This window comes from Eptatretus burgeri, chromosome 1 (genome assembly GCF_056783735.1).
Source record: "Eptatretus burgeri isolate ZD-2024b chromosome 1, Ebu_testis_v1, whole genome shotgun sequence".
NCBI lineage: Eukaryota > Metazoa > Chordata > Myxini > Myxiniformes > Myxinidae > Eptatretus > Eptatretus burgeri.
In genome coordinates, this window is record NC_140961.1 from 48,545,655 (window position 1) to 48,558,154 (window position 12,500).

General features: G+C 49.9%; 1 protein-coding gene across 1 annotated transcript in view; it reads left to right on the forward strand.

Annotated features, from left to right (window-relative positions):
- The window catches only part of LOC147034433 (forkhead box protein J1-like), a 96,420-nt gene that overhangs the window by 82,901 nt on the left and 1,019 nt on the right, over positions 1–12,500 (forward strand). The window contains exon 6 of the mRNA XM_085883075.1: positions 11,162–12,500. This exon is cut by the window's right edge and continues 1,019 nt beyond it. Within this exon, the coding sequence (XP_085739201.1) occupies positions 11,162–11,896 (735 nt within the window). The 3' untranslated portion in view covers positions 11,897–12,500. The remainder of the gene's footprint in view (positions 1–11,161) is intronic.

Sequence of the window (12,500 nt, forward strand, 5' to 3'; positions counted from 1 at the left end):
CGCGTCGTGCAGGGAGCTGCACCCGAGGGAGGCCGACAGCGCGACCTGGCCGAGGTGGAGACGCTCGTCGCGGGATAATAAAGATCCTCTATACCCCGAGCATCAGGAAGCCCCTCCTGTTTCCCCCCGCGCTGAGATAGTGCGACCAAGGGGGCCCCTTTCCCACCCCCTACCAGAGACTGTCCGCGAGGCCCGCGGAGTTGAGGCACCATCGCCGCTCCGCGTCTCATCACCAGACGGGTAGGCGCGACCCGGTCTCGGCCTCAGGCCCGCCTCATCCTTGAGGGTATTCTTTTCCTTGGTTTTGGGTATGTGTTGTCGGCGCCGTCTGTGAGGTAGAATTGTATAAGTGTTGCCGTGTGCTCGGTAGTCGGTATTAGCTCTGCATTGTGTTTTCGCTTTTACATTTGCTTTTTGTGTAAATTGCATTGTGTCTTTTCTGTGTGCTTTTGGTGGAATTGAATATGTGTGCTTCCCGTGTGCCGCGAATAAATGTGCTTTGTGTTGAACTGTTCTCCCGCTTCGCTTGTCTTTTCCTCTATTGAATCCTCATCTTGCTTCACGTAAAGGGTTGGTAGTGGGCTGAATACGCCCGATAATTAATCGAACCGTCGAGGTCGACGATAACACCGCTCGGTTATTCTGATAGTACGGAACGGGTCGCTTAAGTGGCCCGTGTCCGAAGTCGACCTGCGGCGAGGTGCGATCGTCCGGTCTACCCTCCGCGTGGGTACTTAGGTAGGTCGAATTTGGCGAGCAACCCTATCCCACGCGGGGGCTGATTGGCTCGATCGCGGTGAGACCGAAAGGTCCACCCGTGACTGGTTCCCGGCGTTAGTCCGAGAGGGTCACGACTGGATTGTCCGTCCGGTGGGCGACGTGCCGCGATTCGAGTTACGTGGCCGTCAGCACGCCGGCGGGCGCGAATACCGCAACACTGGTGTCAGGTCGTGCGATACAAATTCATCGCCCTCCTCGCGGCACTGGTATCGGAGAACAGGAAAACAGGCTCTCCTGTCTCCAGCGAAATTCACGGGAATCGGTCCAGGGGTGAGAGAAGCGACCCCCGATTCCCTCCAAATTACGAGCGAGCTTAATTAACCCTTCACGAGAAGCAAGATGGCGTCTCAAGGCGAGCGGGAGCCGGGGGTATTAGAAATGTATATGTGTAGTAAGGTAGAGTCCATGGTCCAGGATGGAATCCCCGTGCAGGAAATGTTGATTGTGCAGGAACACGGACTCGCCCAACTGAACCCAGGGCCCGAGGTGGGTGCGGCAGCGGCCGCGGTGTATGACACCTCCCCCCCCTCTCCACCAAGACCCTTCCCCAACCCCTGCCGAAACGGCTCACTCAAGCGCACCCGACATGGCCCAGCTATGCGCCATGCTGGCGGCAATGACAAACGAAATGAAAGGAGTGAAAACGACGATGGATGCGAATACACAAAAATTGGATGCGAATACACAACAAATGAACGGAATGGAAACAAACATGAAGGAAGAAATGAAAAAGCTCCGGGGTGAGACGCAGAACATGGGCCGATGCCTGCAGGCGGGCATGAAGGCCGTGACAAAGGAAATAATAGTTGAGACGAGACACGAGGTGACGACGACAGAAAGAATAAAATGTATAGAGACACGGGAGACAGAAAAAATAGAGGGAAGACTGCACGATGAAGACGGGGTAAGTGACGCACACACACACGGAGGTAGTGGAGGATAATGGGGGTGAGCTCGCGGAGCGTGTAGGGACCCGGTGCGAGCAGCGGGATGGCCTCCTCCAGGAACGAGGGGAGGGAGTATGCCCCCTTGAGGCGAGTCACGACCAGGTGAGTTCGGTCGTGCTTTGCGAGGTTGAGAGGAGGAGTGCTGTGGACGGGTGCACGGAGAGCTTGGGGGGTATAGAAGCCCCGGAGACTCTTGTGGGGACACGAATCCCCAGTGTGGTTGTCCCTGTGTGTGTGGTGCAAGGTGTGAGTGCGTCCCCGTGTGTGGAAGCGACCCCGTGTGTGAGTGGTGTTGTGGCGATGGTGCCAGAGTACGTGCTTCCCAGCACGCCGTGTGTGGGTGAGGAACCGTGTGTGAGTGTCGCCGTGTGTGTGAATGAGGCACCGCGGGTGAGTGCCCTCGCGTGTGTGAGTGAGGCACGGTGTGTGGATGAGGCACCGCGGTTGAGTGCCCCCGCGTGTGTGAGTGAGGCACGAGTGAATGGAGCACCACGTGTGAGTGGTATGGGTTATGCAAGGGAGACCGTGTGTGTGTGAGAGAGCGGTATGTGAGGGAGATGTCGGTTGGCATGCGGGAGCACGCAGCCGCGTCTCCCGGTGTGAATGTGATGGAGTGGACTGTGTGCGTCGTAACACGCAGGTGTGCGTGGGTTGAATGGCGACGACGAAGGCGACATGAGAAGAAAGAAAGCCGAGTAGCGGCTGTAGTTGTTTCGAGGACCGTGCCGGGTTCACCCAGCAGTGAGCACGAGGTTCGTGCTGTGCAACGCACGAGACCGCCACGTGCTCGCTTGCGAGAGTGAAGTCCCGGTCCGGAAACGCACGCGGTGGATTTGCCGATCCCGCGGACGGACAAAGTTTAGGCAGGTAAATGGATTTGGACCGGATGGGTTCTCCACGCGATCGTGTGTTTTAAGCTCCAACGGGCAAAGCACATGTGTTCGCGTGGGGAACCCCTCGAGACGTGGGGCTTGTGTTTTTTTTTGCGCACGGTGACGTCATGGCTGCACGTGTGGTTGGAATCCGGCAGGAGGGGTATCCCGGCCGGATGGCACCGTCCAAGGAGGGACGAGGAACACGTGCAGCTGCATGACGTCACGGGCAGGTGCAAAGTGCGCGAGTTGCCGCGCTGGTGATGCGCATGAAAAAAAAAAAAGCAAGCCTCACTTTCGGGTGCACAGGATTCCTGGGCAAGGGGTGGAAGACCCCCTTGACCTGGGCACAGGATGGAAACTAGTTAGGGGGAAGGGTTAGCTTAGCTAGACCGACTTCATGGGGCAGGGGTAAGTCCTCATGGAGTCCGTGGAATGGATTAGTTAGAGGGATTGTAGCCAGATTTAGGTTGGGAAATAAAATGATTTTTTGAGTTAGAAGACAGTGACAGACAGTGGATGTGTAGAGGGGACGTAGTTTAGCTACGTAGGTTAAAAGGAACGTGCTGTAGTATAAGGGACGACGTGGGAGCACGAGTTAGTTAGGGGAGGTAGTTAGAAGGATGGCAGAGTTCAGCGGTGAGTGTGTTGAAGAGTTGTGAGGCGAGTACGTGTACATGTTGAGTGAGTGAGGCCAGCGGGTCTGTGTGAGTGGAGCGAATGGGGAATGCATGGTGCGATGAGTGATTGGGGGGAGGAGTGACTCCCGCCCAAGGGACCCCGGGGTCAGTGTAGAGTGAGTTAGCTGGGTTAGTCAAATTGAAAAATGGAGGTCGTTTTGTTGTTGGTGGGAAAGTAGGCTCGAGACCCATTTGGAGGGGTGCAGGAGCCCTGTTGACGGGCTTGGGAGCGTGGCTGCGAAAGGTGAGTATCGCTGAGTGGGTACCCCGGGCACCAGGCTAGTCGGCCGCGGTAGGCCATGGGCCCATGGGGGGCCGGGATAGAGTAGTGGGCACGGGTGCGCCTGCTTGGTGCGGGGGCCCGGGCGCCATTAGCCGCGTGGGCAGTGTTGTGGGCACGGGTGACCCTCGGAAAGGGGCCCGGGAGGCCGGCCTGCCACGTGTGCGTTTCAGGGGAGGTGCCATGGGGGGCACTCCCCGGTGTTAGGGAGCTGGTAGGCTCGGAGGCAGTGTAGTGCCCGGGGGTGCCATAGCGGGAGATTCGGCAGAGGGTCGTGCCTGCCAAAGGGAGCCACGTGTCCCAGCCAGGAGACCGTGTGAGGGCACGGAGAGAAAATTGGGGGGCGAGGCCCGAAATTGTAAGGACACCAACACAGGCGACGGGAATCTGGGTTGTTAGAACCAATAGTTTAAGCGAGAGGCGCTTGTTGAAAGCCCCGGGGTAGTTTAGCAGTTAAATGGATAGGGTAGATTAGGAAGTGTACCCCTCCGCACCATCCATCCCCTCGCTGTCGTTGTGGGCCGCTGGACCCACTTTTCCCCTCGCTGTCGTTGTGGGCCGCTGGACCCACTTTGGTTATAGATCGCCGAACTCTGGGGAGGCCATTCTGAGGCTTCGTTGGGCCTCGACACAGGACGTTAGCTCTCCCTTATTCCCCTCCGGGAAGGGAACGTAGGGGTTGGGAGTAGGCTAGGTGACAGAATAGGTTAGCCGAACAAGGACGATAAAGGGGGTTAGGGGACGATTTATAGTGGGGGGAGTAAAAATAAAAACAACAAAAAAATAAGTTGGGGCTAAATTGGGGTTTGACAAATTAAGGGAGTGGGTATGTACAGTGACAGGCAAAGGCGATAGGTTGGGAGGGAGACAGGTAGGTAGGTCCGAGCCCGCCTTCCGAGTGGCCAGCACCACCGCACCCCCTCCACTGAACGGCAAAGGCTGGCCAGCTTCATCGGCTGGCTGTTTTTTCTTCAAGGCCTGTGCCGGCCAACTTCATCGGCAGCTGTTATTTTGCTGCAAGGCCTGTGCCGGCCAGTTCATCTGCTGGCTGTTTTTCTTCGAGGCCTGTGCCGGCCAGTTCGTCTGCCGGCTGTGTTTGCCTGCAGCGGCCTTCTTCTGCGGGCTGTGTTTGCCTGCTCACCTTTGCCATGCCATGCCCACTGCCCATGTTCACCAGCCCCGTTCAATTTTTGCTTTGCCCCCCCCCCTGTTCATTTCCATGTGCACCAGGATCAGAAAGCAACAGTTTGCAAGCTGCGAGAACTGCCCTGTTGGCAGCTACAACACGGGCCTGCAGTGGCAGCCCGTGCACCGTGTTTTGCGTCCATCCATTCATCCATTCATTCGTTGTGCTCATTGCGTGTGCCACTTGAGCTGGCACGGAGACTACGTTTGTGCGGCCCATGCACCGTTGTGGTTCAGTGCATTCAGTTCAAAAAGGAAGGCCTTGGACTGCGTGTGAGCAGCCAGCCACGTTCCCTGTCACCTGCATTGTTTTGAGCCAGAGACTGCATGCGGGCAGCCTGGCTCCCTGCTAACTGCTTTCTTTTTGCAGAGTTCAGTGATCCTGGGCCATGGTTTAGTGTAAAATTTGTAAGTTAAGGTTAAGATGTACTGTACATATGAGTGCGCCCCCGGCATGTCTGTCTAGCGCCGGCAATTTTATTTAAGTCGTCCGTGTGAGTGAGTTTGTTTAGATAGTTACGCAGCCCTCAGGTTATTAATTTTGGGGACACAAATACCATGAATGTCGCACTCAGGGATCCGTAGGTAAAATGTACTAGGGGAAAACTACACATGATGGCACACGAAAATTTGACGACTCGGGACGAGTCTGTAAAAAGGGAAGGGGGTAGTGTTGTGGTTACCAAATTCGCAAACCACCATTCAGGTCCCTTAGGTGAGGTATCTCGGTAAGTGCATGTGTAGTTAGGCCCAAACCCGTTGTCTAGTGGGAATACATGTCATTTATACGTGCTGCGACTCTTCAGGATAGCCGTTTTTCTTTTACTATCTTTATTTTGGACCAACCGCCATGATTACCACCACAACCACAACATCAACCACCAACCACAACGCCGCTTCACCACAACCGCCACGACCTTCACGTCACACCTCGCAGCCGTCGCATCGCCACCGTTCTTGCGCCGCCTGTGGGTACCGGTGTTGGACTCGTGCAGGGCGCGCGCCGAACAGCGTGTACAAAATCACGGATTTTGTGCTTCAAAAACGGATCAAAAACGACACACGCCCACTTTTTGCCGTCCAATCGGTGAGCGAGGGGCGATTTGGCCCCGCCTCCAGGGCGATCGATATATGCAAATTTGTGGATCAAAAAGCCTTCACGCCCACTTTTTCTCGGGCCAATGGGGAGCGAGGTGAAAGGTCGAAGGGAGGGGGTCAAAGATGAGAGGGCGAAGTTACGGGGCGGATAAAAGGACCGTGTTCGTCAGTCAGAAGAGTCGAGAGGCGGAGAGTAGGAGAGTCCAGAGTCCAGAGTCGAGAGGCGGAGAGTAGGAGAGTCGGAAACAGAGAGTCAAGACTTCGCGGGCGGTGGAGCTGCTCGTCGTGTGCGTTGGAGTCGGAACGGAGGGGAAGGAGTTGTGGAAAGGCGGCGACACCAGACGAGGGGGTGCTCGCGTCGTGCAGGGAGCTGCACCCGAGGGAGGCCGACAGCGCGACCTGGCCGAGGTGGAGACGCTCGTCGCGGGATAATAAAGATCCTCTATACCCCGAGCATCAGCAACCCCCTCCTGTTTCCCCCCGCGCTGAGATAGTGCGACCAAGGGGGCCCCTTTCCCACCCCCTACCAGAGACTGTCCGTGAGGCCCGCGGAGTTGAGGCACCATCGCCGCTCCGCGTCTCATCACCAGACGGGTAGGCGCGACCCGGTCTCGGCCTCAGGCCCGCCTCATCCTTGAGGGTATTCTTTTCCTTGGTTTTGGGTATGTGTTGTCGGCGCCGTCTGTGAGGTAGAATTGTATAAGTGTTGCCGTGTGCTCGGAAGTCGGTATTAGCTCTGCATTGTGTTTTCGCTTTTACATTTGCTTTTTGTGTAAATTGCATTGTGTCTTTTCTGTGTGCTTTTGGTGGAATTGAATATGTGTGCTTCCCGTGTGCCGCGAATAAATGTGCTTTGTGTTGAACTGTTCTCCCGCTTCGCTTGTCTTTTCCTCTATTGAATCCTCATCTTGCTTCACGTAAAGGGTTGGTAGTGGGCTGAATACGCCCGATAATTAATCGAACCGTCGAGGTCGACGATAACACCGCTCGGTTATTCTGATAGTACGGAACGGGTCGCTTAAGTGGCCCGTGTCCGAAGTCGACCTGCGGCGAGGTGCGATCGCCCGGTCTACCCTCCGCGTGGGTACTTAGGTAGGTCGAATTTGGCGAGCAACCCTATCCCACGCGGGGGCTGATTGGCTCGATCGCGGTGAGACCGAAAGGTCCACACGTGACTGGTTCCCGGCGTTAGTCCGAGAGGGTCACGACTGGATTGTCCGTCCGGTGGGCGACGTGCCGCGATTCGAGTTACGTGGCCGTCAGCACGCCGGCGGGCGCGAATACCGCAACAATATATATATATATATATATATATATATATATATATATATATATATATATATATGGGGTGCTATGGCTATAAATGGGATAGGATGGCTATAAATGGAGTGGGATGGCTATAAATGGGGTGCTATGGCTATAAATGGGGTGCTATGGCTATAAATGGGGTAGGATGGCTATAAATAGAGTGGGATGGCTATAAATGGGGTGATATGGCTATAAATGGGGTGCTCTGGCTATAAATGGGTGCTATGGCTATAAATGGGGTGATATGGCTATAAATGGGGTGATATGGCTATAAATGGGTGCTATGGCTATAAATGGGGTGTTATGGCTATAAATGGGGTGCTATGGCAATAAATGAGGTGCTATGGTTATAAATGGGGTGTTTTGGTTATAAAAGGAGTGCTATCGTTATAAATGGCATGCTATGGCTATAAATGGCGTGTTCTGGAAATAAATGAGGTGCTATGGTTATAAATGGGGTGCTTTGGTTATAAAAGGAGTGCTGTCGTTATAAATGGCATGCTCGAGCTATATATGGGGTGCTATGGCTATAAATATGGTGCTATGGCAGAAGTGTTTAATATTGAGATATTTTTCTCTCGTGTGTTGCACCAAGTGTCAATGCTCAGGAGCACAGTTGCGTCGCTGATGCAGTGCCCCCTTGTGGAGTTGGGCGGGAATTTGGAATTTGGCCAGGATGCCGGCGATAATTTGCCGACTGTTCATCAAAAGACACCGTGGGATGTTTACCCTCGACCAACTAATGTTAGCAGACGGGACATCCAGCTTAACGTGCATCCGATGCGCTGCCCTGCCAGTGAAGCACCACTTGGACAGTTTTTGCTTGTAGTGCGGTCGGGAATCGAACCTTGCCTCGACAGCTCATAGGTAAGTCGACGACCTCTCCACAGTCCTGTGTTGTGGAGCCGTGAGCTCTGATGGAGATTAGAAGGAAATTCGATTATTATCGATAAGCCGTCTTTCTTTCCACCCAATGCTTGCACCACTTGGCGGGACGCACAGGTATTGTGACGTACAGGTAGTTTTTCCGTGGGGTCATGCAGATTGCTATTCCTTGTGTCCACCGTTTGTTTTTCCTTAATTATAATTTTTTGCCCTTTTCAGGGTTAAAACAGTTAACTGGTTAATGTCAACTAACATATGTGTTGATAACTATGAACTAATCTATTTACCTGGGGTATCGAAGCTCAGTTAAATGTCATTTCATTACAAACACGTTCGTGTTCTGTAATAAATTATTTTCTCTGCCCGTGGGGTTCCTGAACTCTGTCATTTCACGTTGATGTAAAAGTTTACTTTCTGGTATCGTTTTGAAGGTTGGGGTCTCTAGAACGATTTTCGTCTGAGTGGACAACGATAAGCCCCCCGTGGAGGGGCAATGGGGGGCTGGGGGGATACCCCCCCCCCCAGGTGGCTATGTGACATCTCGAAACTGTTGTAACTTATGAACCGATGATCCGATCTGAACATATGAGGTGTTTAATGATTTGGGATGAGAGTAACGACTTTTATATTCGGTACATTGCCACGAGAAGCCGCCATTTTGACGGTGTCAGAGTAAATCCATACATAACACGTTATTTGAGACAATTTTCAGCAATACTTGGACGTGATGGAATACTGAAACTTTTTATTAAATTTTTTGGCCCCATCTCTCAACGTTGTTGTATTGATAACACGAGGAGTCGGGTATCCCCAATGCCCTTCATGGGGACTGATCGGTGTCCATTCGGACGAAAATTGTCCCATAGACCCCAACTTTCAAGGTGATACTGGAAAATAAATTTTTGCATCAACTTGAAATGGAAATGAAAATTTACACCACCGAAGGTGGACGAAGGTTTAGTTTTCGTTCCTGTCTTGCTGTTTCTTAATTGTGAAATCGAAGATTCGTAAATATATTGGTTGGTCTGATGTTTCATTCTTCCTGTTGATTACTTGGCAAAATTGTTTTTTGTTATTTTTTGATAAGTACAGTTTGTTCATTGCCCCCGTTTGTTTGTCTGTCCGCTCACATTTAGTCGCCTACACGTCACAATTTTAAACCAATCTTCACGAAACTTCGCCAAGTGGTGGAGATGATGGTCTGACAGAATCCTATCTATTTTTGAGGTGAAAAGATCATCATAAGGCCAAAGGTCAACAACCTTTTCAAATCTCTAAAATCCTCAATTTTCATCTGATTTACTTCAAATTTGAAGAAGATTTTTCATACCCGGTCACTGAATTCAACCAGCAACTTTGTTTGAGGTCAACATAGTGCAAAATGTCAAAAAAGACAAATTTTCTAAAATCCACAATTTTCATCCGATTGACTTCAAATTTGAAGAGGATTTTTCATACCCGGTCACTGAATTCAACCAGCAACTTTGTTTGAGGTCAACATAGTGCAAAATGTCAAAAAGGACAAATTTTCTAAAATCCTCAATTTTCATCTGATTGACTTCAAATTTGAAGAGGATTTTTCATACCAGGTCACTGAATTCAACCAGCAACTTTGTTTGAGGTCAACATAGTGCAAAATGTCAAAAAGGACAAATTTTCTAAAATCCTCAATTTTCATCCGATTGACTTCAAATTTGAAGAGGATTTTTCATACCCGGTCACTGAATTCAACCAGCAACTTTGTTTGAGGTCAACATAGTGCAAAATGTCAAAAAGGACAAATTTTCTAAAATCCTCAATTTTCATCCGATTGACTTCAAATTTGAAGACGATGTGCCCATTTGGTCATTGAATTCAAGCACCAACTATTTTTGAGGTCAACAAAGGGCAAAAATTCTCAAATCCTCAATTTTCATCTGATTAACTTGAAATTTGAAGAGGATTTTCATGTCAGGTCAATGAATTCAACCACCAATTGTTTTTAAGGTCAAAAATGTTGACATAGGCCAAGTTTCTAAAATTGATCGATAGGGCCAAAAGCTCTATATATCATGATATCTCAAAAGTTGTGGACGAGTTGGTGAGCTGACAAGTACAAGCCGATTCGATTTTAATTCAGGTCTGGATCCAGATCCGGCTGGCTTACAAAACATAAACTGTTCAACCTGGCAAAGGTATGTGCTTTACTGAATGCCGTTCAAGTTACTCACCCTGAAGTGGATGCAAGACTATTGCAGCGTGTGTGTGTGTGTGTGTGTGTATGTGTGTGTGTGTGTGTGTGTGTGTGTGTGTGTGTGTGTGTGTGTGTGTGTGTGTGTGTGTGTGTGTGTGTTTGTGTGTGTGTGTGTGTGTGTGTGTTTGCTTTAAAATGTTTTTCTCTGCAGCCGCTTCTGCGATTGATGCAAAACTTTAAACATAGGAAGGAAGGACTCCCTGTGTGGAATATTCTATTGTTAACTATGATGTCTTAGGTCACATGGTATGGCAGCCATATTAGATTGAAGGAAAATAAATTGGACATCATTATTCTCTGAAACCGCTCAACGAAAAAAAATTGAAACTTGGCATATATCTTCAACAGTGTGACCACTCCTTGGCTTTTTTCACAAGATCTTGGCTATTCATTGTTCACCTTGGCGTCTTGGTTTTCTATAGGTTTTCTTGGCGTATAGGTTTTCTATTATCATCGCTTTTCTGAAACGTTGTGAATTCTTGGCTTTTTTCATTGGCTCACCTTGGCATTTATGAAAATGAGGAGTGGTCACACTGATCCTCAATTCCCCATGGGGTATGTAGGGTGATATAGATGACGTCATCGATGAAGTGGTATTCCAGTCATAATTGGTTGAATTGAAATCTTTATCCCAAAAATCTGAAACTTCTTATATCTGATCTATGACCGGATGTGAGTATATAATTAAATTTATGACATTCATAATCCATGCCAAGAAACTATGTGACATGATGGGTTGCAATGATATATGTATGTGAACCATAATTGCAGTGGGCCATAATAGTAGCTTGTCCAGTTCAAGATGGTATTTTTGTTCAGAATGAACACGCTAGGCGAGACTATGCCCTCTACGAGTGCCATTCTAGTTTGACTTATTTTTGTTTTTTCTGCAGAACTCTATTCGCCACAACCTGTCTCTCAACAAGTGCTTCATGAAGGTTCCACGGAATAAGGACGAACCAGGAAAAGGAGGGTTTTGGATGATTCATCCTCAATACACTGATGTATTGAACAACGGAGTCCTTCGTCGTCGCCGCATTAACATGAGACACCTCTCCCCGTTGGGCTCCATGCCCCTGAATGCCGCACAGCGTTCTGTGCTCGAGTACAACTTGGACAGATCATCTCCCAGGGAAACCCAATGTAATCCCACTCTGCCCTTGATAATGACTGGACCGCCATCGACCTGTGGAGGTCATACATCTGTGGGGGTGTTGGCGGGTACTTCCTTTAGCAATGATGACTGCAATGAGCAGGATGTATTGAAGGGTGTCTTTGACTGGCAATCAGTTTTGTGTGATGTGTTTCTACCTGGGACAGGTGGCTCCGGTGGTGGAACCTTTGAAGGCTTTGCGACGGCTGTTGAATCAGACTTTATGACGTATGGTAATCACACAGCACTACCACCACCACCCCCGCCCGAATGGAACCCTCCTTCTTTTGACGGCCTGGCGACCGAAATGGCAGCGGCCTTGTTTGACGACGATACTTCCATGGCTGTAGGTTCACTAAGGCACCCTTGGGAAGAGGACACACGTGCTGCTCTCTTCGCTGCCACGCTCAGCACCAATGATGCCTTTGATTGCGGTTACCCAGATGCCCACTCCTGGGGAATCTCTGATGCTTAATGTGACCATTTTTTACATTTGCAAACTTTACCACATGTGGAATTTGCTGTGGTTGTTGTTTTGTGTTTTAAAAATTATTTTTAATACCATTGTCCTATGGGCTAACACCATTGAAATGTGTCACTTACTATATGTCCTTTAACTTCAAATAGAGCAATGCTGTTTCTGTTCTTTCTCACATTTGGATTATACTTATTTTGTTTGATTAGAGAAAATGCCAAGATGTGAACTTGTGGCTACTTTTAAAAAAAGAAGAAGATGAAATCCTAACATTAAACCCATGTATGGTAATATAGGTTTAACCATCCCACCAATCCCCCTTCCCTCCGTGGTGGTCTGGTTCACACTTGACTGTCCATGTGATAGCACCTTTGCACATTCCCCGAGTAACCATCAGTGTTTTTATGGAACGAATGTGATGCTGCAACCTGCTTGGCTTCCCACCGTGACCTTATAAGTGAAGGTCAATGATGAACACATGGAAGGAAACCTTTGCTTCATAATGGAATTTAATTATTGATGTTTTTTGTTGTTGATGATGTTCAAATGATAGGAAGGCTCACGTGTGACGCGTCAGTGCGACGTTTATAACCGTGCTGTTGGA